This window comes from Polypterus senegalus, chromosome 3, assembly GCF_016835505.1.
Source record: "Polypterus senegalus isolate Bchr_013 chromosome 3, ASM1683550v1, whole genome shotgun sequence".
NCBI classification, from domain to species: Eukaryota; Metazoa; Chordata; class Cladistia; order Polypteriformes; family Polypteridae; genus Polypterus; species Polypterus senegalus.
Window position 1 is genome coordinate 182,207,006 of NC_053156.1, and position 25,844 is coordinate 182,232,849.

The 25,844-nt window shown below is 38.7% G+C and overlaps 1 protein-coding gene across 1 annotated transcript in view; it reads left to right on the plus strand.

Annotated features, from left to right (window-relative positions):
* The window catches only part of xdh (xanthine dehydrogenase), a 254,547-nt gene that overhangs the window by 197,229 nt on the left and 31,474 nt on the right, over positions 1-25,844 (plus strand). Inside the window, exons 28-33 of the mRNA XM_039748282.1 lie at positions 40-135; positions 2,806-2,934; positions 9,963-10,037; positions 10,131-10,183; positions 20,086-20,200; positions 25,422-25,487. Coding sequence (XP_039604216.1) covers positions 40-135; positions 2,806-2,934; positions 9,963-10,037; positions 10,131-10,183; positions 20,086-20,200; positions 25,422-25,487 — 534 coding nt within the window. The remainder of the gene's footprint in view (positions 1-39; positions 136-2,805; positions 2,935-9,962; positions 10,038-10,130; positions 10,184-20,085; positions 20,201-25,421; positions 25,488-25,844) is intronic.

Consider the following 25,844-nt stretch of genomic DNA (forward strand, 5'->3'; position numbering starts at 1 on the left):
ATTTTTTCGAGCAATGCAAGTAATTTATTGAATTTTTAGGCAGGGGCTCTGGTCCATGTTTATACTGATGGTTCAGTACTTCTAACCCATGGTGGGACTGAAATGGGTCAAGGTCTTCATACCAAGATGATCCAGGTATTGTCTTTTTTTTTTTTTTTTGCTTTTACTTTTTCTGTAGCTGTGTGAAATGGTATTAAGTATTTGACAGCTGGTGCTGCAAGGTTAAATTATATTTTCTCAAATGTTGACTTTTGTTTTAAAGTTTATTTAAGTTAATTTTTAATTTATGTAAGCCTTCCGCCTCATGCAAGTAGCATGTCACCCATGCTCAGGAGGAGATGCAATGTTCTGAAAAAATTATACTGCAACAGGTGAATTACATGCAGCCATTTTTAGCTTTATTATATATGGTATATCACTCCATATACTTACATGTCTGGTAAGGCCTGTACTTAATAACAAAAAAAACAGTATGGGCATTACTCTGTGGTGCATTAGGAAAACTCTTAAAGTAGTGCAATGCAGAAATTGACAATGCTGTGGACATTCATTCTATTGTCGGTTTCATTAATTTATTTGTTTTAAATGTCAGAAGCCTACAAGAAACACTTGGCAAACCCCATAATCAAGTTCAGAGCATTGTTTGAGCCTGTGCTGAGATACTGAAACTTAAAGGGAGGAATCAAGCTTCATGTTCAGCTCAGATTTAAAATGGACAACAATTATCAAAAAATAAAAGTGGACTGTCTCAATAACTACAGAATGGTGACACACACTTTAATAGGGATGAAGCCCTTTGAGAAATTAGTGCTGGGGCACGTTAAACAGAAAATTCAAGGTAGTTGTATATCACCACAGTTTAGCACTATCTTTTAATGCCTTGGTGTGACTTGTTAGACTGAGTTATACTGTGAGGCTTTTCAGGTTCAGTGACTTTTTAACTGATCTGGATGTGATATGATTTTTTCTAAATATATTTAATACAATAAATTAATAAATATAAAATGTAGGTAGCACACGAACACTTTCATTTTTTTCAAACTAGCCCTTCTATGAAAAAAGGTTGGAGACCCCTGGTGTAAACAAATGAAAAATGGCATAAACATCTAATAATGATAATAATATATAAACAAAATTTCACATTGTTCCTACAGATTACCAATTTCATGTCAAAAGAACATACTTTCCTGTACAATTGCATTTTGTAAGGACCATCTATAACAGCAAAGTCACTAGGAAAAGGTGAAAAAAGCAGGAATTGATCTAATGCAGAAAAGTTTTACTCATGAGTAATTGTGTACAGTATAACATGTTCAAGAGTAATGTCTGAGTGATGTCTTTATCCAAAGTGACCTACAACATTTGAGAAACAATTAGTTACATTTCTTTTGTTTTACCAATTCGACTACAGCCAGGTAAAGTGACGTTTGCATTATCACACAGTCTCAGTAGCAAGATTTGAACCCACAACGTAAGGGTTTCAATGCCTTAACCACTACAACACACTGCCTGCCAATTATGTTAGCCTTTGGTTATGAACAAATGTATGATATACAGAAAATGACTGAATTAGTTACATACTAGTACTTCTGATACACCTGATTAACCAGCAACATTATAAGTGATCTGCGGTGGGCTGGCGCCCTGCTCGGGGTTTGTTTCCTGCCTTGTGCCCTGTGTTGGCTGGGATTGGCTCCAGCAGAGCCCCGTGACCCTGTAGTTAGGATATAGCGGGTTGGCTAATGGATGTATGGATGGATTATAACTGATGATTATCGTCTTATGAAATTTTCCAGGCAAAGCCGGGTAGCACAGCTAGTATTAAATACAATCTATATCATTTAAGAGAACATTTCTACTTTCAGTTCAAGTATTTAATGGTGAATGATAGGTGAGTAGGCCAAAACTATAGTAGATTAACCAGATGAAAAATTAATTACATTTACAGGCATATTGTATGCAATTCAAGTATATTCCCTGTGGCTTTTGCTGTGTTTCATGTTTCATTTTGGAGTAATGACATTTACCTTGACATTGATGTCTTCAATGTGGCATCTGAATAGATAACTTTCATGTAGACAAAGATCAATTTAACAATTTCTTGAAATACCTATTTTCACTGAAGGCAAAGGCCCTCTTTTATTGGCTTTGTCTAGTCATTTATCAATTTTTAGTTACAAAGGGATTATGAATACTTGCGTGTCTTAAATGAATGTTAACACAAGCTATTTTGTCTGTTTTACATGGTTAAGTAAAAAAGTATTTGTAGTCATTTTTTACTTTTTTTATATTTATGGCTGCAGTGGTAATAGTGCATGTGTGTTGACCTTTGCTTGAGTTCTGCCAAACTTAAGAAACTATATTGAAAAATGAGGCACACAAAACTCTGTAATCTTTCTGTATTTTTATCAACACATAACAGATAATATTTTTACTTTCCTTCATATTTCATATTTTGGTGTGAACAATTCAGAGAATCCGTTGTCATGGATGAAAGGCTATTCTTCTTTAAATTGTTTAGTCATTTGTACAAAATCTATATACAGTAGTCTCTAAGAGAGGTTGATATAAAATGTTGTCTGTGTATTTCAGCTATAAAGTTTATGCAGGCTTCAGGTAAATTAAATAATATGTATCCAGTGTCACATGCATTGGAATTTGTCTCTTGCTTTTGCAATGATTAAATATGAACCTCTAAAGAAACACACTAATTAAGAAAAATTGTCTTTTAATGACCCATATTCTCCATATTTTTCAATCCTGCAACATTTTATTAACCTTATTAACATTCTTACTCATCTCCAGGTTGCCAGTAAAGTTTTAAAGATTCCTGTCTCCAAGATCTATGTCAGTGAAACAAGCACCAACACAGTCCCAAACACATCAGCCACTGCAGCTTCTGTCAGCTCTGATTTAAATGGAATGGCCATCTATGTAAGTAAAATGATGATTATCCCGACTGTGGCTTTTTGTATTACAACTTTTAACATTAAAAAGTACATAAACTATTGTAAACATGATGATAAAATTATTGAATAATATTAAAATATAGCAGGTTTCATTTTGTATACACAAGGTCATTTTATGAAAATATGCCTGGTTTTGAAAGTTACTGTTAAAAGATTTATCATGAGAAATTCTCTAGCTGGTAAAGGGATACCAGGAACAGGAAAGAAATTGGGATAGTGTAGAATAAAGTGCTGTAAAATTTCACCAGGGGATATTTAAGTAAAATCCACTTTTTTTAGAGATTACCCTTGTGACAGATTAGGGCTGTATCACTCCCTTGAACCCCTGTCCAAGACTCCAGACACCAGGTAAAAGTCCAATAATCGACTTTATTTAAATGCCACAGTGCACAAAGCACCTTCTCCTCCACTATATTCATAAACAAACCAAAACAATACTTAATAATAAACTCTCCACCACTCCCAGACGCGTTGCCCTCCTACCACCCAGCTCAGCTCCTCGTCTGGGAGTTCCCAAAGTTCTTATATAGTTCCTGACCCGGAAGTGTTTCTCTTCCTTCCGTCCAAAATTCCTTATCACTTTCGGGTCAGATAAAAGTCCTTTTTTTCACCCCGGAAGTACATCATTCCTTCCGTTCATGTGACTTGGAAGTACTTCCGGAGCATAGGGAAAATAGTAGTCCCTGGTTCTCCCTGGAGCGACCCCTGGTGGCCCAGATGTTATCCAGCAGGGCTTAACAGGAAAACTCCATAGTCCATGATGCCCTGCTGGAATCTGAAGCATCTCCATGTCATAGGGATGGCTCCCTCTGGCGGCCTGGGGGTACTGGCCTGGATAAAAGGCTGGCCATGCACCACACCTATGTGGGAGAAAGTGTTTCACTAAACTCTTCAGTAGTTACTCCTCTTTTTTATATGACTGAAATAATTATTCCACAATGATATTACTGGATCTCTTGGCTTTTACAAAATTCTGCACAGTTTACTTATTATAACATACATCACAAATCATCCATCCATTATCCAACCCGCTATATCCTAACTACAAGGTCACAGGGGTCTGCTGGAGCCAATCCCAGCCAACACAGGGCGCAAGACAGGAAACACACCCACACACCAAGCACAATTTAGGATCACCAATTCACCTAACCTGCATGTCTTTGGACTGTAGGCGGAAACCGGAGGAAACTCACAAAGACACAGGGAGAACATGCAGACTCCACGCAGGGAGGACCTGGGAAGCGAACCCAGGTCTTCTAACTGCGAGGCAGCAGCGCTACCCACTGCGCCACCATGCCGCCTTCATCACATTCATCACAAATCAGATGAGACAATCAACAAGTCAATGATAGCAATAAATATTATTTAGGTGACTTGAAGCTATTGAAAAAAAACACACATTTTGTCAAATTATCTGTTTATGCTGACATACATACCCAAACATTGAACAAATTCAGGCAGATCTGACCTGTAGCCACACAATAGCTAGCAACTCACTCTCAAACTCAGACTGAAACTTTAACGTTATTGTCATATGTACTCAGTATAATGAAAATCTATTCTGTGAGTCATCCAGCAATTAACAAGAAAACACAACAACAGACAAAAATGCACAACAATAAAAAGAAATGCAAAATCAAACAGAAGTAAAAGTGCTTATACAAATAAATACATGCTTCAATATAAGCTCTGCAGTTATATGGTCTCAAGATGGCCTTCCATCCTTCAGATACATGCTAACCTGTAGTGCTGAGGAGAGGGGCAGTGGATGGGTTCTATTTACAAGGCTGATGGCATAAGGGGGAAAAATGTCTTTTAGCCTTGATGTTTGTAGCTGCTATGCTCTTATAGTGTCTTCCTAATGGTAGCAGTATGGACAGTTTATGTAGTGGATGGGTTGTGTCCTTAATAATGTTATGAGCCCTCCTGAGAACTCTAATGTTATGGATGTTCTCTAGTGTAGGGAGTGCTGTTCCAAACATATTTTGTACCAATTTAACCACTTGCTCTAGAGCCTTGCGGTCCTGTGGTGTACTGTTCCCAAACCAGACTGTGATGGAGTAGGTAAGGCTACTCTCAATTGTACATCTGTAGACGTTGCTGAGGATAGTGCTCAGCATGCCAAACTTGCTGAGTCCTCCTCAGAAAATACAACTGCTGCCGCTCTTTCCCTGCCAGGTCTATGACATGATCGGTTCAAATAAGATCCTCAGAGATGTTAATATCAAGAAATTTAAATGTGGCCGCTCTCTTCACCTCAGTCTCTGCAATGTACAGTGATGGGTGCTTACCTCTCTCCCTCCATGTGTCAATAATCATCTCTTTCCTTTTGCTGGTTTAAGAAAGAGATTACTGCCCTAACGCCACTTCACAGGGCCAGCCACCTCCCTCCTGTATGCTGACTTGTCACCCACAAAAATGACGGTGGTATCATCCGCAACTTTTATAATGCTTGTGTTATGCTGCATTCTCTTTCAAACTGGGGCAGGTAAAGTCTCAACAATGACTTTAATGAAGACAGATTCCACATTGTCAGTATAGACAGATATTGACAGCCATCAGCAAAAATTCCTATAGCTATGAAAGAATCCCCAGTCCTTTATCCCTCAAAAAACTGGAGGCTTATCTTAGTACATACGGTTCAGAATTTGTATCACAGGTGGCACGGTGGCGCAGTGGTAGCGCTGCTGCCTCGCAGTAAGGAGACCTGGGTTCACTTCCTGGGTCCTCCCTGTGTGGAGTTTGCATGTTCTCCCCGTGTCTGCATGGGTTTCCTCCAGGTGCTCCGGTTTCTAGTGTGTGGTGTGTGTGTGCCCTGCGGTAGGCTGGTGCCCTGCCTGGGGTTTGTTCCTGCCTTGTGCCCTGTGTTGGCTGGCATTGGCTCCAGCAGACCCCCGTTACCCTGTGTTAGAATATAGCGGGTTGGATAATGGATGGATTCCAAGAAGAACTGAAGCTATTTAGAAGGCAAAAGGTGCCCACTACTTCATATTAGGTCCTTCATATTAAAATGTTGTTTTGTGTTTCTGTTATTTTTCAGTTTAACTACCTTAGATTAATAGACAAATCAGTATAGTGGTAGCAGTTTTGTAGATGTTGCACTGGTCCCTGTTGGTGAAACTGGGAGTGGAATCTTCATTATCTATTGCCACAAACTTTGGATAGCAACTGAAAGAATGAGATTATGAGCACAGGCAGCCAAAATGAGGTTCCTGTGCAGGATTTTAAGTCTTACTGACCATGAACAGGCACAGAGCTTGGTAATATAGAAGTAAGTCAGATTAGAAAGTCAGTTTATTGGATGAAGACTTAAGAGATGCTAGACTGATTATATACTTAGCATTGTCCAGGAATTCCTCAGCAGGAGCTCATAGAAAGGATACGGTACTCTGATCTGTCAGACTCATTTTGTTTTCACTGTCACCCTCACCAGGAAAGTAGATGGAAGGTGAGAGTGACTTGGAATATTTTATTGTATTGCAATAAATTTATTTTCATATAAAGGTCAATATTGATCCTAGGTAAATATTTCAAGAAGTGAATAAATTAAAACAGTAAGGTTTTATTAATTAATTTTTGACTGTATTATATTTTCTGTATACACACAGTATAAATACTTAATACTACTTTTAGTTATATAGATGAGTAGTCAAATAATGTTCATCTAATCATGTTTTAACCAGCATAATTTAGAAACATAATAATGCTCTGTCTCCAATGAGTCAGCTTAATCATGTTTATCTCTAGTAGTTTTAGAGTTAATATTTCCAAAAACACCATGGGACAGTAAACTCTTTCAAGCCTAATTTTATAAATAAGATTCTGTTCAAATGTTGCTTGCATTCATCCTTGAATACCAAAGTACTGAGGTTCACAGGTTTCAAGTCCAGGTTCAAAGGGCTAGGGCAAAAATTAGTAGGAACAGACTCTGGATTGGGTTTGAGACATTAATTTATAACACACCATTTGTAAGATTTGGAAGGACAAGTCAGAGCACCCAGTTTTAAACTCAAGAAGTCATAGATAGAATGTGCAAACTCCACAGAGAAATGTACCATTCTGTAAATAAGGAAATATGTGGCAACAGCATCAACCACTGTGCTTTTTTCTAAACTTGCTTAGAGCAGGGGAACTGCTCAGCCTAATCAGCAAAAGGCACAAGGCAAGAGTAAATCTTAGCAATTTCATACACACCCATATTCATGCAAAATTTTCTATTTACATGTATTTATTTATTATTAAACTGCCAATATAATTATTACAGCCTAGATGCTACAAAGGTTGTTGTTGCTGTTGTTTCTACATCACTCAGTGAAAAAGAACGCTATACTTATCTATGAGTTAAGGAGGTTTAGGCCACTCTGTGGGTACACAGATGGCTAAAGAGATCAATGCATGCAAGAAAAGTTACTGGAAAATGTTGGCAGGGGATGGCAGCCACGTTATGTTGGAGGTTGCTGGGCAGAGCATTACTTCCCAATTTGCATCTTTCTGCTGCAACTGTCCTTCCCACCTCATGTGTCACTGTGTTTTTTGAAGGTAGCAACACCGCTTGACCTGATCCTGGGCAGTAAGTTCACACTTATCTGGATTGATGGCAAATGCTTTTAGTGACAATTTAAAGTTGTCTTTGTACCGCTTACTTTGGCCTCCGTTTACACATTTTCCTTTCTGTTGTCCACCATAAGAACTTTAATATCTGGAATTCCAATTTTCCCCTTTATATTTAGGTGCTTCCTAAAGCAAGCTGTGTGGAAGCTGTTCAGTTTCTTTACTTGCCACTGATATATTGTTCACATTTCATGGGTGTAAATCAAACTGGTGAGCACTACAGCTCTATACACCTTCAGCTTAATCAAGTGGCTAATTCCTCTTCTGCTCCAGATGTTAGTATGAAGTCTGCCAAAGGTTACACTTACTTTAACAGTACTAATTCAAAATGACAATAAAAACAAATAAATACAAAATTGAAACTGTTCACTGCAGTCAGTGTTTGATCAATTATTGTAATGTTTGGTTGCCCTGAAATTGGCTGATGCATTACTTCAGACATCTTAGTGATGATGATAAATCCAAAGTTGCTACACACATCAGAGAACTCGCCCAAACTGTGCTACATATCAGGCTCTGAACTAGCATTGAGTGTCAAGTCATCAGCAAAGATGATCCATTCCTTGTGGGTGTCTCTTGGCCTGGATACAAATATTTACTTTGGGAATAATTAGTTGATGATCTGTCCAGAAATCGGCACCACACATGGACTATGTCTTGCATACATTCTGTCTGTGTCTCTTCTAGACAATGACATGGGTAATTAGATTCCATTCAACATGGTGGAGAATAGCAGGATGAAAAGGGATGGCAAAAGACTGTATTGGTGACAAGCAGTTCATATTCAGCAAATATCTGAAATAGCCTTATTTTCCAATTACCCCATCCCAGGGGATATGGTCAGAGCCAACTGTTGCATTGAAATCACCAAGAATGATGAGCTTTAGGAACATTGGCGATGAATGATTGCAGTTTTTTTGTAAAAATCTTTGACATCCCCAGGATTGGTCATGGTTGGAGCAAACATGCTGATGATGGTTACATACATCCTACCATAAAACAGGTCAGTTTCAAAGGCATAATCTGATTGTTCACACCCTATGGACATCCAGCAATTTTCCTCTTCACTGCAAATCTGACTCCAGCCTCATGGTGGTCTTGAGTTCCTCTTCCACTCCAAAAAATGTGTACCCATACCCTTTCACTTTTTTCACCTTCTCTTGTAAGACAAGTCTCAAACAAGCAGTAATGTCAGTGTTGTACTGGTCTAATTCATATCCTATTAGGGAACCTCTCCTCTGAGGTCTACATGCCATTTGCCAAAGTTAAGGGAAATACTCCTTGATTTGATTTCTAATATATATGTTATAGGGTTTACCAGCCATGGTAAATAGGCTAGGGCAAGACTGGAGTAGGCGTCTTTTTAAAACCCTTTCCTCAACCATGGAGGTGGGAAGTGCATTCCTAAAACCAGCTACTCAGTTGCTCAGGTGTTTGCCAAGCTCCACTTACTGCTCCATGTCAATGAATAACATCCCAATGGCCTGAGCCACCTGCATGTAGGTTCATGGCTAACTGCTTACCCGCCTCTTCCATTTCAGCATTAACCTTTTGCCACAAGATTTTAGTATGAAGGATAACATAAAAAAATGAATGAATAACAAGAGTGACTTTGGGGTGACTTGGTTTAAAGTGAGGAAGAGTTGTGCTTCATTGACTTTACTCTGTCGTCTCAGACTATCCATAAACTGATGTTCTTAGTGCCCTGTCATGCTTTAAGTGCTCCACTGCATCTTGTTGAGTCTTCAATCCAGTCCATGACTCAAGTTAAGGTTTCTTCTGAACCATCTGCCAGATCCATACTTTGCATGCTTAGGGAAACAATCCTTGAATCGTCAAGGATTGGCAACTCGTCAGTTATCCTCATCTGGTTTAGCGTGCTTATAGAAAACTGTTTACCAGGGTGTGACTGCTGTCACATGCACCCAGCTCCTTGTAGTCACAGGTGATAATTGGGTTGCAGGTGGGAACAATAGAGTAGCTACTCACCAGGGAGCAAGACGTATGTCATCACCAGGGGTATTACCCCTCCTTGGTACCCCATAAATCCTGATACAAAGGTCTGAACTATATAAAAAATAAAGCAAAAATACTACCTTCTTGTATTACACAACAATATACTTATTGAACTATATATTGGTTTAAATTCCTGCTGAGGGTGATCACCACCATGTTGTACTTTATGCTGTAACTTGCAAGTCACATTAATGAACATTGCTTTACTGGCATTGCACTGTGTCACTGAATTTGTGCAATGGTTTCTGTATGCCAAATATTTTACTTTCAATAGCAACTGAGACATACATTGATACTATAGTGGCAAAACTATACAATATTCATGAGATTCAATGAAATTTAAGGCTGTTTATTATTACTTCACAGAATGCTTGTCAAACTATATTGAAGCGTCTAAAGCCATACCAGGACAAGCACCCTGATGGAACTTGGGAGGACTGGGTAAACTATCATCTGAAATGTATATAATATATGTATTTCAAATTACAATTGAGAGCTGGGTATTTATTTCTTATTTAATATTTTTTCTTAAAGGTGAGAGCTGCATATTTTGATAGAGTTAATCTATCAGCAAATGGCTTTTATAAGTAAGTAACTTGTTTTTGAACTTATTTGTCAAATTGTCCTTTTAATCAAAGTATTATCTCACCCTACTTGCCTTAAAGCAGATGGTCCAGTTTGGTTACTTTGTTGCCCTAAATACTATAATCTGTGTAACTTGGCTGTTAGCCCTCGAAATAAGATGGTATTTTACAAAGAACAATATATTTTATCAGATATCTGAATAATCTTATATTTATATTTTTTATTTGGACTTACTCCAGCAGACCCCCCGTGACCCTGTAGTTAGGATATATAGTGGGTTGGATGATGGATGGATGGATGGATGGGCTTATTGGAAATGATTGTTTGTTTTCAATAATGTGATCTGTAAGAAATAATAGTTTGCTAAATTTAGTAAAGTCAAAAATATTGAAAAAGCTGCAGTAAAACATATGCTAAAATTCAAACTATTTTTGTTAAAGAGGTATTGCTTTATTATTGTTGATTTTCATTTAAAAAAAAATTATGATATACATTTGGTTAATAATCATGTTTGTTTATTATTGTTCATTCCACACAATTTAATACAATATAGTTTTATATGTTGAGATTTTAGCAGTCACTGTGCACAAGCAGAACCTAAGTAAATTAAAAATTTATTGAGTGAAATAATCAGATTAGGTATATCAAATAAATGAAATCAAGTGGTCTAGACTGTGTGAAGGATAGCGGCCCGGACACACACAGACGGACACCGTTTTAATCATCACCCACGTTTATTTACAACTATATTACAAAAGTGCACCGCCGCCAACCCCCCAGTCTCCCCAAAGTCAAAAGTCACAGTCCACACACAAACACTCGGGCCTCACCTCCTCTGCCACGACCTTGTCCTCCTCCTCACCCGACTCCAGCCTTGATTGCCGGGCAGCGGCTCCTTCAGTAGGTGGCTGATTGGTGACCACACCCAGCCACCTGCCACAATACTCCCCCGCTAGCTGGGACCTCCCGGTACCAGCGGACCATTCTGCGAGGACAAAGACGCCTCGGCGCCAAGCCGACACATTGCAGGGTAGGGCCCGAGCCTGTAAAGAAAACAGAAAAACAAGGGGCGGTAACGTTGCCCTGATGCAGACCCTCAGCTCGTCCATCCAGCTGGGCCAAAGTTCTCCACTCCAATCAGCCCTCTGTTGTTCCCCCATTCGGCTTCCTCGTGCGGTAAGTCGGCGGTCCCTGCCACGGAACCACCCGTGAGCTCAGGCGTTGTGTCCACCTCCCATGCTGCGGGGTTTTCCTCTGCCTCCGCAGAGGATGGCCCTTCACGGGACGTGCGCACCCAGCGACACGTCCTCCCATGTCGGAGGAACTGGCTTCCCCAAGCCGCTTCCTCCGCCTACTTTGGGACGCCGCGGCGGCTTGGATCTGCTAATTGCAAGAGCGCAGACCCGGCCCCGCTGGCGTCCGGAGCTTTACGGGGTCGGTCTCACTTACCTTCCCCACTGTGCCCCCCCGTCCAGGAGCTCCCGCAGTGCGCCGATCCTCACTTGCCTGCAGCTCTAAATCCGACGCCACTGTCGTCCCTCCTGAGTCCAACGTCTCCGCCCGGAGGACACATCGCTCGGCCGGCGGCAACAGCACAAGGCGCAGTTCTTCTTGCAGCTCCTGTAAGATCGCCGCCAAGGAGAGAGAAGCAGCCAGCGGTGGGCTTACCTTGTGCGGACTTCCACCGACGGACTGCTCTCTATGGGCCTTTCCCTGCGGCCCACTCGGGTTTCCTGGGTGTACGGGACGGACATTCCCTGCTCTCGCCTTCGACCAACCGCTGGTGAGAGAACAGGACACGCTGTCCAATCCCGTGCCTGATTTGAGGAGGGACGTTTGGTCGGCCTTCACGCTCTCCTATCTCACGGGAGAGCGTCTCTCCGGGCAGCATGGCTGTGATTTCCACAGCTCCAGCCGCACCTTCTCGGCAGTCCCCTTGCTGGGTTCTGTCTCGGTGCGCCGCCCCTCTAGAACAAAGTCCTTCAATGGACCCCCAATGGTCCACACAGCACTTCGTTGTGGCGGGGTTGAGTGCACGCCACCCCTGCGGCACGTGGGTGGGCTCCCCTGTTGTGCCGGGCCCTTCACAGACCTAATTTTCACTTCAGGTCCCCACCTTAACCCAGGTGGAGCATCCTGCCGGCTACGCCACTGTGAAGGATAGCAGCCTGGACACACACAGACGGACACCGTTTTAATTATCACCCACGTTTATTTACAACTATATTACAAAAGTGCACCGCCACCAACCCCCCAGTCTCCCCAAAGTCAAAAGTCACAGTCCACACACAAACACTCAGGCCTCTCCTCGCCTCCTCTGCCATGACCTTGTCCTCCTCCTCACCCAACTCCAGCCTTGATTGCCGGGCGGCGGCTCCTTAAGTAGGTGGTTGATTGGTGACCACACCCAGCCACCTGCCACAACTGTAAGCAGGCACGCAAATCCTAACTCAAGGTACAGGTGGACACATGCTTCTTTTGTTTCTCAGTTTAACAAACAAACTGAGGAGACTAGAGAAATATTTATTTTAGATTATTAAATTTGAGGTAAAAGGTTGCATGCAAGCAATGCACACATCATTTCATGTACATCTGATGAAAAAAATGTCATTTAAAACAGCAGAGTACTACCTGTTAATTTGCCAGTCCTTTCTATCTTAAAGAGACATAATCCAGCTTAATAATATACAGTATATTCACTATAAATAAGTCTTACAAAAGAGTCTGATTTCTTAATTCTTTCAGCAAACCTTCTTTAACTTGCTTTTTTCCTGAAAATTCAATTAATTTTTTTTATAAGTAAAGTGCTTTCCATTGACAAGCTCAAATTAATTTATAAATTAAAAATGAAAAACACACACAGTGTTTACGAACAAAAGCACCTTGCATTATGTGCGTAGCAATACATATTGTTAAACAGATGGCATCCTCATGGGTATCTCTTTATTCCCAGAATAACACCAAAGAGTCAAAATGTCTCTCAAAACAGGTATGTTTTACATAAAAATGAGACCCACAAGACAGAAATCAATAACATAAATCTAAAGGAAAGGATAACATACTACAAAGTCTGCTGTCCCATAGTATCATGAATATGATTTATCAATTATTTTTCTTTACATCTTGTTTATATTTTACTGTTATTTTTGTAAATTCTGTTTGTCACCATTGTGTGTGTGTTTTTTTTCATGGGCAAAATGAATTTGTGTTCCTGGATTTAATGGACATTACCATTTTATGTATGTGGTAGCTATGATGTGGTGTAGTTCCTAGGCACATGAACATGTCACTTGCCCCATGACCTCTTAAGCTTTTGCTTTATTTGAATGGTAAAAATTAGTTATTTTTAAAATTAAAGAATCAGGATTCTTGTCTGAAACCAAGAAAAAGAAATGAAAACCAAAATGACTAGTCAAAATAACAAGCAAGAGTTAAGACCTAATATTCTAAGAAATAAATCAATACTTATGAAGACTGTTTTTTCTTTTAATTCTAGAAGTGTAGACAATTGTTAACAACACACAGCCATCTTAAATAACAACCTGTTGATGTTAAGTGTTGCAACTTCCAGGAGACTTGTGTCATCAATGGACATTATTGTTAACAACTCCATACTCTGAAAAGGCACAAAATGATGTTGATTATTAAAAATAGAATACAAATGGTGCTGCAGTAAACATAAAATTAGAATAAGATATAAAATACCAACAAATCAAATATAAAAGCAAAACTACAAAATAAAACAAAATTTGAGTTGTGAACATTCTACAATATATATTACTAGTAATGGTGCACTGCGTGATAAAATGCAGTGAAAACACTTGACTTGAGCATTCCTAGTTTTCAGAGTCTTTCTCTGTACATTTAGGATTCATTTGCTCAGAGGTTGATGCGCTTCCTGAGCAGCTCTTCTTTACTCCACTCTAGCGGCCCACTTCTTTTCTTCTTTCGTCAGCATCTTTTCGTCCTTAATTTTTCACTTAAGCTGGCATTTAAGTCTTTAATCTGCCTCAAGAATGATTTAGGATAGGAAGAGGTAGGGGAAGAGATGGCGAAGGTGGTAGGGATGAGAACGGCGCTCGTACACATGGGCCGCACAGCCACCCTGCTGTGCACTGCTGAGAGTTGATGCTACAATAAAAAAATAAAAATAAAAAGAGGAATAACCTTGGAGGTCAATCATCACCCTGAAAGCATATTGTAGACGTCACTTGGTATATGTGTACCAAATTTCAGGTGAATACGTCAAACGGTTTGCGAGCTACAGGTGATTTAAAATCCTAGACAGACAAATGGACAGCCACGGTAGTGTATTATATATAAAGATAACTCAAGAACCGAAACTAGATATTCCCAGAGAGGCCTTTAGTTCTAATTATCCTGTGTTACAAGTTTTCCTTTTATATGCAACAAAGATAGATAGATAGATAGATATATAGATACTTTATTAATCCCAAGGGGAAATTCACAGTCTCCCTTATCACAGTTATGAATCAAGTCTTGTAATCAATGATGAGCAAACCCCAAGGAGTTTTCTCCGAAAATCACAAAAAGTGCATTGAAGTAAATGGGGAAGGAAAACTGAACTAGCTTGGAGTGGATTATAATGTTGCATTGGTACTTTAAGTGGTAATGAAAGCTAGGGAAGCATCCACCCTGAACCAATTATTGTAGTTAAAAATGTGACCTGAGCTGTGAGGTAGCAGTCCGAAATACTGTGCCACCATGCATCAAACCACACAAGATGCACACAAAATGAATAACACAAACAAATCACACAACAATGGACACAAATGAACAATAAGTAAATACAATATAGATCATTACACTTGCAGAGTTTCAGTCTTGTGGCACCCAATGACCATGTCATGAGGCAGTAGCATAGGATTAGCTTGTTCCATTGTTTGAAGTCATGGCACAGGTGTAGGTGAAATGCCTTTTTTGTTTCCTATCTATTTGTGCAGATGCTTCACACTTTTTTTTCTTTCATCAAAAAGAAAGAAAAGTTTTGTAAATAGTAAGAAATCCTTCATTGCTATTATTTTTGGAGGGTCTCCTGTGTTTTCTGATGAGGGGAGAGCTCCTTTAAGGGTTGCTTTGAGATTGTAGTTTGGGACATGGGTAATTATGCATGTGATGCCTAAATATCCAATAGCTGTACTCATTATGGTCAGTTAATGTAAATTAAGTGAAAAAAACTGCATTTTTTTTAAACAAATGCAGGATGAAATTAATGGAGGCATGCATGAGAGTTCTGCTTGAGGCTGCTATGTCATGCTGGCTTCACAAACCATTGAGGAGCACTGGGTGAAAATGTTCCGCTAAGCTGGCTGTGTGGTGAATTTCCAGGATGATATTCAGCAAACAATGTCACCGGCAAACATATCATATTCACTGCAAAAAACACTTTTGTGAAATACGCCAATGAATGTAACTTGTAATATTTTGGCTTGGAAGTAACATATTGCTAGCACTATGGTATATGCTGGGGTACTCCCCCTCTAGCATCGTGGAAAATTGTATTGTGGCCTTGTTTCCAGGGTAACATGATCTGTCATTATTTAGATTATAATAGCCCTGAGGTAAAGACTCATCCCCATATAATCTAATTAATTACCCTGTTAATTTAAGAAGGCTGGAATAGTGTGATTGTAGTAAAAATACTGTATTATAGGCTTTGTTGTATAAAGAACAGTCAGACCACTAATTATTTTATCTATAAAAAGGTGTACTTCAAAAACAGTTTTGCTATAACACAAAGAATAACATTTGACTTTCTATTAACAGAGATTTTTACTTAACTTTATGTTAATAATAGAATGATGTGAAAAGCCTGATACTAAGCATTAGTATATTAGAACAGCCTGGATAAGAACGGGCCATTCAGCCTAACAAAGCCCACCAGTCCTGTCCACTTAATTCTTCCAAAATATCTTTGAATCTGGTTTTGAAAGTCCTTAAAATTCTACTGTATATCACACTGCTTGGTAACTTATTCCATGTGTCTATGGTTCTCTGTGTGGAAAAAAAATTATAAAGTACTACAGTAGTTAATTATACAAGGTGCAAAACCAGGTTTTCCATATCTGACAAAGCCACATTTGTGTTCAATTGTTATAATTATTAACCTTGGCAAAGACATTCATGTCTCTGGTTACTCTTCCTATGAAGTCAGTAGACTGGAAAGGGGTGTGTGGCGACCCCAATATCTTTGCAAAAGGATGAAGGTTCAAGTCTTTACAGTCCTGCTGCTTCCTGTTTTGCTATATGGTTGCGAGACATGGATGCTATCCGGTGACCTAAGATGAAGACTGGACTCCTTTAGTACTGTGTCTCTTCAGAGAATCCTTGGGTACCGATGGTTTGCCTTTGTGTCATATGGTTGGTTGCTCACAGAGTCCCTTGAATGAGGCACACTACCTGCATTGTGAGGAAGGTACAGCACTATGGCCATGTGGCGTGATTTCCCAAGGATGATCTAGTTCACAAGCTCCTCATTATTGAGGACATTAGTGGTTGGACAACGCCAAGGGGATGCCCACATAACACCTGGCTGTGGCAGATAGATAGTCATTTCTGGAGGGTGGGACTAGACTGTGTGCCTGCCTGCCTGTGAAGGTTGCCAGCTGCAGTCCAAAACTGTTTTGTCATGTGGTGGGTGCATACTCCCCAACTTGACCTGACCTGATAATTATTAAAAACAGGTCTTACAAAGTATAGATTTCTAACAATTAAAAGTTAGTTTACTGTTAAATTTAAACCTACATTTTGCATGGATATAATCTAGTTAAAGTTTAGGCTGTTTTAAATTAATGTTTAATATTATAAAGTAATTCTTTATGCAGGCAAGTCTTATAAAATTAAATGCAAATAATTTTAATTTATCCATAGGAAAAATTCCTTTAGAAAGCATTGCTATGATCTCATGCCCCACACACCCCAGCAATAAATTGTGTGTCCCCTGCCATTGAGGAAATGATCCAATAACCAGCATCAATGAAAATTATAACAGATGTTTTGTAAACTGTTCCTCACCCCAGAGCTATTAATCTGCTAACTCACATAGAGATTCTGCTTGACCTGTGAGCAAGACTCCAGATTTACCATTTGGTTTGCTCTGCTAATTTAGTTGTACTGTGTAATCGTTATTTATTCTGTCCAATTTGATTTTGACTTTGATTTGAAATACTTTGTTACATGTAGTATGTTTATTTATTTTTAATTTAATATGGTAACATATTTGTTAAGGCAGCACGGTGGCGCAGTGGTAGCGCTGCTGCCTCGCAGTTAGGAGACCTGGGTTCGCTTCCCGGGTCCTCCATGCGTGGAGTTTGCATGTTCTCCCCGTGTCTGCGTGGGTTTCCTCCGGGCGCTCCGGTTTCCTCCCACAGTCCAAAGACATGCAGGTTAGGTGGATTGGCGATTCTACATTGGCCCTAGTGTGTGCTTGGTGTGTGGGTGTGTTTGTGTGTGTCCTGCAGTGGGTTGGCACCCTGCCCAGGATTGGTTCCTGCCTTGTGCCCTGTGTTGGCTGGGATTGGCTCCAGTAGACCCCCGTGACCCTGTATTCGTATTCAGCGGGTTAGAAAATGGATGGATGGATATTTGTTAATATCTACTGATTTTCTTTTTTTAAGTGTAATTGCTGAATAATATTTTCTGGCTGTGTCAATATTATTGACTATTCTGTATCTCAGTTACTTGTGTTGTTTGGCTTTTAATTGTTCTGTCTGATGCAAGGTGTATGGTTGCATCTGATATTTGAATATTTAAACTCATACTGATGCATGCTTATTGATGTTTAATAAATTGATGCACTATTCAGTAAATGGGAAGTACTATATTGTTACTACACTTTAGATGTTTCAACACAAACAACAAACACCTTTTTCTTTACTCTATAAAGTATAATGACTATTCATTCCATTAAAATAAATTAAAATAGAGCATTTAATAACTTTAAATGTTCACCTTTAAGACACGTTAATAACCTGCTCATTGTGGAGTACTGTCATTTCTTAATGTAAGAAATTGCGTATTGAATTTTATTTTATCTTTTACTGCATTTCAAAATATATTCAAAAATATTTTCAAAAAATAGAAAACTGAACCAAATTTTACAATACAAAAGTAATTTATGAAAAAAAAAAACATTATTTGGCTTTGAATGTGTGTTTTACTTTGTGAAAGTATGTCATTCTTGCAAAAAAGAAATACAAAAGATTAATAATAAGTTAGGCTCTGCTAAATCTTCAAAAATAGCCTATATGTCAAAAAAAGGTAAAGTACTAAAATTTTAATATTAAAAAATAATAATCTTCTCTAATAAACTTTAAAAGCATTGACTTTAACTGAGGTATCTATTGACAACATCCTCTCACAAAAGTTGATATGTAGCATAAAATAAAGCAATCATTTTTTATTGATTAATATGATTCCAAAATAGTAGATTCTCTGAGAGCATTATCAAAATTCAAAAGTATATAAAATATATATTTACAAAAGATAGTGACATCATGACTTGATCACTTGCTTACACAGGAAAAGGACCACAAAGAATGCAATAAAGGTGCATTATATTTAAAAACAAGTTGTTTTATTAGTTGTTTGGCTCTACAAGAAAACTAAAACTAAAAAAACTAAAAAAAAATGTTCAGATTTTGTATCTTATGCAGAAGGTTGGTTACAGTGTAAGTGTACAGTTAAAGTGTAATCAAAGGACACTAGCATATAAAGGGAAAGCATATCAAGAGCAATAAACAGTTCAAATAGTTAAATCCCATACCCTCCCATAACCTGTAGCCAAATTCTTCTGGAATTTAAAAGTGTTCCTTAGATAAAAACAAAAATTATTCCATTCTCCATTTTTGTTTTATTTAGTCCTTGAATCAGTCAACTTGGTGTGTTTAAATTTGGCAGTTAAATAGAGTCACAATACCTAATGGCTGCATGGTGATACATTAGTTAGCACTGTTGTCTCACAAATGTGGTTTTGATTCATTGGTCTGGCTTCTACATAGATAGATAGATAGATACTTTATTAATCCCAAGGGGAAATTCACAATATGAAGATGGTGTGTTCTCTCCATGTCTCATGTCTGCATGGATTTTCTCCTTGAACTCCAATTTAATTTAATTCTCTGAAACTTTGTATATTCGCTTAAAAATAATCTTTATGTGGCCCCAGTGTGAATAAGTTTATTCTTGTCAATAACTGTTCCTTGTGCACAAAGCCAGCGTCTTGTAGTTCATAAAATAAATAAATGGTAGGTGCTCTGAAATCCATTTTCAATGTCAGATATAATATCATTTTATATTCCAATACTAGCAATATCTCATTCTTGCAAATCATTGACAGCACTTACAGATAACCCCCAGTGGGGTCTCCATTTGAATTCATTGAAGTCAATGGCTTATTAAGTGCTGGAGTAGCCAAGCTCTTTCTATTATAAATGCATTACCTAGTATATGCCAGTATGAATTGGACTTGCAATCATATTGCTACAGTTATGAGTTTCAGAAATTTTTGAAACTGTATACTGTTATTTAATGGTAGAAGGGGAAAGCTAAAAGTTTGCCCAAGTCAGCAGAATTGTGACACTGCTTATTTTAACATATACAGGAAGGGGTCAGGGGTGCATCTGGGTTTTATGTTTAAACTATATTTCCTCAGACATGATGTGTTTCTATTTAGTACAATACTTTGCACTTTCTTGAATGTTATTTTGAGTTTTAGGTTAATTATGTTTAAATAAGAACAGTATCCTTGTCTAAATTTTATTAGATTGAATATGATTTTATAACCTTACATTTTGTTGCTTCTTGGTAACACCTACCTTTCATTTTCACCTCTTCACTGCTCATTTTTTTATGTACTTTTTTTGTACTCTGTCTGTTTAATTAGAACCCCTGACATTGGATATGACTTTGAAAAAAATGAAGGAATTCCATTTACTTACTTCAGTTATGGAGTGGCCTGCTCTGAAGTTGAGATTGACTGTTTAACTGGTGATCATAAGGTAAGGAAAATTATTAAGATGTTTACTTCTTTCTATATCACATGAAAAAGGTATATTGTAATTGGCCAGTAAAATTTGAATATGAAAACCATGCATTAATCAATGTTGCAGTCTCTTCCCATGAAAAAAAAATGATAATAACAAAGTGTTTTTGTATTCTTTATTGTGTAGCCTTTGTCAGAATGCCTAAAATCCCATACACTGTTTATAAGGTACTAGCAAAATACCCGCGCTTCGCAGCAGCGAAGTACTGCCTTAAAATTTTTATTAAGATGAAAATTAAACCCTTTCAAACTGAGGGAAAATATACCAATAATTATTTGTTAAGGATCTCTTTGTATACTACATTGTGAGTTCGGCTCTCCAGTTGTAACATGACCAAGCTGTGCGCTGAGCTTACTCTTGAGCATGCAACTTACAGTTGGCCATGTGAAAAATAATCTTGTCTCAGATCTCACAGCTTGGATTGCTGCTGTCATAATCAGTTTGAGTTTCATGGTTTATTTCAATTACGACAGTATTTGCAGGACTTGTGTTGAAGAGACATTCAGCATCTGTCAAGCGCTGTAAGCATACAACCAGTTTCATCGATAACTTCACATCCAGCATTTGAGAGTTTAAACATTCATAAACATCAAAGTGTCCACTACTGAAATCGTCACCTGTAAATCAAAGATGTTTAAGAGGCATTGGCAGTTGTTGAAAGGTGTAAAATATTTGGCCATTTCGGTACACTTGAAAGCGTCAACCGAACAATTCAGCGGCAGCCATCAACTCACATGCAGAACCATAGGTGAAGGGCTTAAGCATTTCACTCTTATAGTGCTCCTGTGTATTATAATTATCTCCTATACCGTCATCAGTCCACACCTTGAACCTGTCCCCGTCATTCAATACATAAGACACAATGTTCCTCCGGATATTAAGAGTGAGCCTGATATGGCTGTGCAATATGTAACAAAGAGAATGGAAAAGTTAAGTGCCATCTCCGGGCATGGAAACCACTCGGTAAGTGACAGTTCTTTGATCGATGGTGATCACCTCAATAGACATGTTAATGGGGGTATGGTTGGAACGATAAAGGAAATGGGTACCTGAACAATGTAAAGCAAGTCTAAAATCCCTACACAATAACTATAATCGTAATAAGAACAATAAACAATAAAACAGCGGAGAAGCCGTTGATTAAATAAAAAGGCTGTAGTTATCAGCAGAGAGACATGAATCTCATGGCGAAGCAAGGACGGGAATGTAGATACCGGAGCGACGGACGACCTTATATAGGCAGGCAGCCAACAACGTGGGAGGTATTAGGATGGGGGAACCAACGCCGCCTCACACGGTGACCGAGCTGCAGGCTATGGACGTATATATGTATGTAAGTAGGATTCAATTAGCTGTTGGGGACCCGCGTACCAAATTTCTTGAAGATGGGCCCATAAGTAACAAAGACCATTGAAAAGGTCAATATGGCGGCTGACAGTGGCATCATACCACTGAAATAAGTACGTACATTGGTTTCGGTTAGTGCAGGGAAGCCGCCTACCAAATTTCATGAAGATGGGGCCATAAATAAGAAAGTTTAACATGGCGGACGTTGTCGACCATTATGACCGTTACGCGTAGAATTTCGAAATGAAATGTGCTTAACATTTGTAAGTAAGCTGTAAGGAATGAGCCTGCCAAATTTCAGTCTTCTACCTACACGGGAAGTTGGAGAATTAGTGACGTTGGAAAGTTCAATATGGCGGCCGACAGTGGCGTCATACCACTGAAATAAGTACGCACATTGGTTTCGGTTAGCGCAGGGAAGCCGCCTACCAAATTTCGTGATGATGGGGCCATAAATAAGAAAGTTCAACATGCCGGACGCTGTCGACCGTTATGACCGTTACGCATAGAATTTCGAAATGAAACCTACTTAGCTGTTTTAAATATGCTGTAAGGAATAAGCCTGCCAAGTTTCAGCCTTCTACCTACATGGGAAGTTGGAGAATTACTGATGAGTCAGTGAGTGAGTCAGTCAGTGAGGACTTTGCCTTTTATTAGTATAGATTGTACTTTATAACTTCTCCCCAACTTCTCTTCTACTTCTATAACCTCAGACAATTAGGGAGAGTAAATGGACAAGCAGGGGTTAAGTTATAACTTTAAACCAATAGAATTCTGGTGTGACACATCCCCCAGTTACTAGCTTATTTTCACACTTTCAGACACTTCCTCCAACTCTACCGTAAAATTCACTTTCTAAGTCAGTCCTAAAGACTCATGGGTTGGTTAGACATGAAAGAATATCAATGTAATAAAACACTAATATTACATTTGCTTTCTCTGACTTACAAATAGAGTCAAACAAAATATTTATCACTAGCAAAATACCCGCCCTTCGCAGCGGAGAAGTAGTGTGTTAAAGAAGTAATGAAAAAGAAAAGGAAACATTTTGAAAATAACGTAACATTATCGTCAATGTAATTGTTTTGTCATTGTTGTGAGTGATGAGTGTTGCTGTCATATATATATATATATATATCTATATATATATATATATATACACACACATACATACATATATATATATATATACATACATATCTACATATACACACACACACATATAAACATATATACATACATATATACATATACACACACAGACACACACACACACACATATAAACATATATACATACATATCTACATATATACATATACACACACACACACACATTATATATATATATATATATATATATATATATATATATATATATATATATATATATATATATACACACATATATACAGTCTTTGGGGTGCGAGCAACTGTTGCTGGGGGTGCCAGAATCCATGAAGGAAGCAAAATGAAAAACATTATTTGTACAAAATCTTAATTTATTTATCCATTCCTAAATAATTGAATGGGCAGGCTATTTCGTATCAGTGCAATACGCTGCTTGTTAAAACGGATGACTCCCGCTCTTACATGCAAGTCTTCGTGGATTTTATGAACTATCGTTTCTGTTCAAGTTCTATTTAAATTTTAAATGGAAGGAATTTTTATTTAGTCGACAGAATATTATTCGGGAATAAATCAACTCAAGAAGTTTGTTTATGTTTGGTGTGAGGTTCTGTGTTGTGGAGATTGTCAGGATGGACTGCAGGTGCTCATCAGTGAGGTGACTCCTGTGTGCTGTTTTGTTAGTCTTCATGACTGAGAAGAGCTTCTCACACAGATATGTGCTACCAAACATGCACAAGGTTCGAGCCGCATGTAGACGGAGCTGGAGCATTTGTGCGTGAATGGAGTGAATAAACTGTGCGGGCCCTGCAGTATCGTACTTTGCCTTCAGTGTGCCATTACACTGCAGCTCAATCACCTCCATCTGAATCTGCACAGGCGCAGTTTCCACATCGACGGCAAATGGGTTGCGAAACAACTGAAAATTCTTTTTGTGTTCTTCAAAGTGACCAAAGCGCCGTGCGAACTCAGTGAGCAGTGCGCTCAGTTTATCAGCAAAGTGCGTATTTGGGAATACCGTTGTGCCGATTTGGTTCAACATTACTTGGCAACAGGGAAAGTGGGGCAAGTTGCACTGGTGCATTTGTGTCTCCCATAAAAGCAGCTTCACTTTGTGATTTTGCACAGGTAAAAACGCCTGCTGAAGTGTCAGATTCTTCTTTAACTCTTCTGCTTTCTGTATCTTGTGCATTGCATTCAGGTCTTTCAGGTTATCTTGATGTTTTGTCTCATAGTGCCGTCTTAGATTAAATTCTGTAATTACAGCCACATTAGCTCCACAAATGAGACACACGGGTTTACCGGCAATGTCAGTAAACATATACTCAGCCTCCCATCGGTTTTTAAAGGCTCTGTGTTCAGAATCACCTTTTCTCTTCTGCATCGTGTGGGCTAGCTTCGCGATAACTTGCAGCATCATAAGCTAAACTTGATTAAAGCGGTGTTCGGCATGGCAGCTGAAGCGCTGCATTATGGGATCTGTAGTTTATTGTGTTACCAGCGCTTCATCTCCCCGGGCCATTAATAACAATAATACAGTATATAAAATATCGCGGGCCGGATTTAATTACACGCCAGGCTGGATGTGGCTCGTGGGCCTTGAGTTTGACACATATGGACTAAATAGAACTTGAAAAGATATATTTCTTCGAATGTGATCGCTCAATTCAGATCGAGTTGACATGCACTACAGTACATCGAGCCCGCTGCTATTGTGGTTTTGCCTGCATGCCTCAATAAGTTACCCTCCCCTCGCTCTTACTTTTTTACCGTTCATCTAATGAATACACTGAGTATGGCTTTACCAAAACAATCATTGATCGCGAATAAAGTATCCATTATTCATAAAGCTTCAATTGGTGATCTGTCTTTCTGCGTTAACCGTATATTTTTTCATACGTCTCAAACCAAGGGGACTCGAAGTTAAAATGAATAAAAATGCGTGCGTACATACTCAGTGCAACCCCTCTCGGGAATCGAACCTCGGACATCGGCGTTAGAGGCAAAGCCTCTACTATTGCGCCACGGCGTGTGGTTTATCTAGTTGAGCGTAGCAGTGTAATTCGGTTTTTGTTCAGCACTCTTTGGAACTGTTGCTTTTTGTCTGCGCACTGCGTCAGTTCACGTGAGCCGCTGAATATGGTTTTATATGTCACTCGCTCGCTTGTAATTGTTTCGCTGCCTTCTTAATTATATAATGCATGTTTTCTTAAGCGCTTTTTGGAGCTCTTCCTGGTTTTCTACGTACTGCGTAATTACGTGGGAGGCGTGATGATGTCACACGAAACTCCGCCCCCCACGGCTTTCGAGCTCAACTCCATTACAGTAAGCGGAGAAAAAAAGCTTCTAGTTATGACCATTATGCGTAGAATTTCGAAATGAAACCTGCCCAACTTTTGTAAGGAAGCTGTAAGGAATGAGCCTGCCAAATTTCAGCCTTCCACCCACACAGCAAGTTGGAGAATTAGTGACGAGTCAGTCAGTCAGTCAGTCAGTCAGTGAGGGCTTTGCCTTTTATTAGTATAGATTATTTATCATAATATTTATTTATGTATACAAAATTTCATGCCACAACACAAAGAAAAATACTGTTTTCATTGTTCAATATTTGGTATATATGGTAAGAATAGTGATAACTCGCAATTTCCATGAAAACACCACTTTTTTCCTATCAAAATACTAAATGCTGCTTCTCTTCCCCAGAACCTTCATACTTGGATTGTAATGGATGTTGGCAACAGTCTGAATCCTGCGATTGATATTGGACAGGTATGATACTTAATTACTCTAGCTTTTGCCTTAATTTTAAAATCATTATTTGTTTCATGTCACAGCAGCAATAATCTTAAACATTGTAGGACAGAAATCTACAATTAAATGACAAGTTCTTTCACCCTATGCAGTGATCATTTCTTGCATATAGCAATACTAATTCTGAATGTCAACTGCATATACAAAATCTGCTCAGGATTAGGTCAATAAAACTTGGCAATTATAGAAGAGCAAATTTACACTACTGTTTAAAATTTCAGAAAGTGTCTGAGAAAATATATCTTCTATATCCATCCATTATCCAACCTGCTATATCCTAACTACAGGGTCATGGGGGTGTGCTGGAGCCAATCC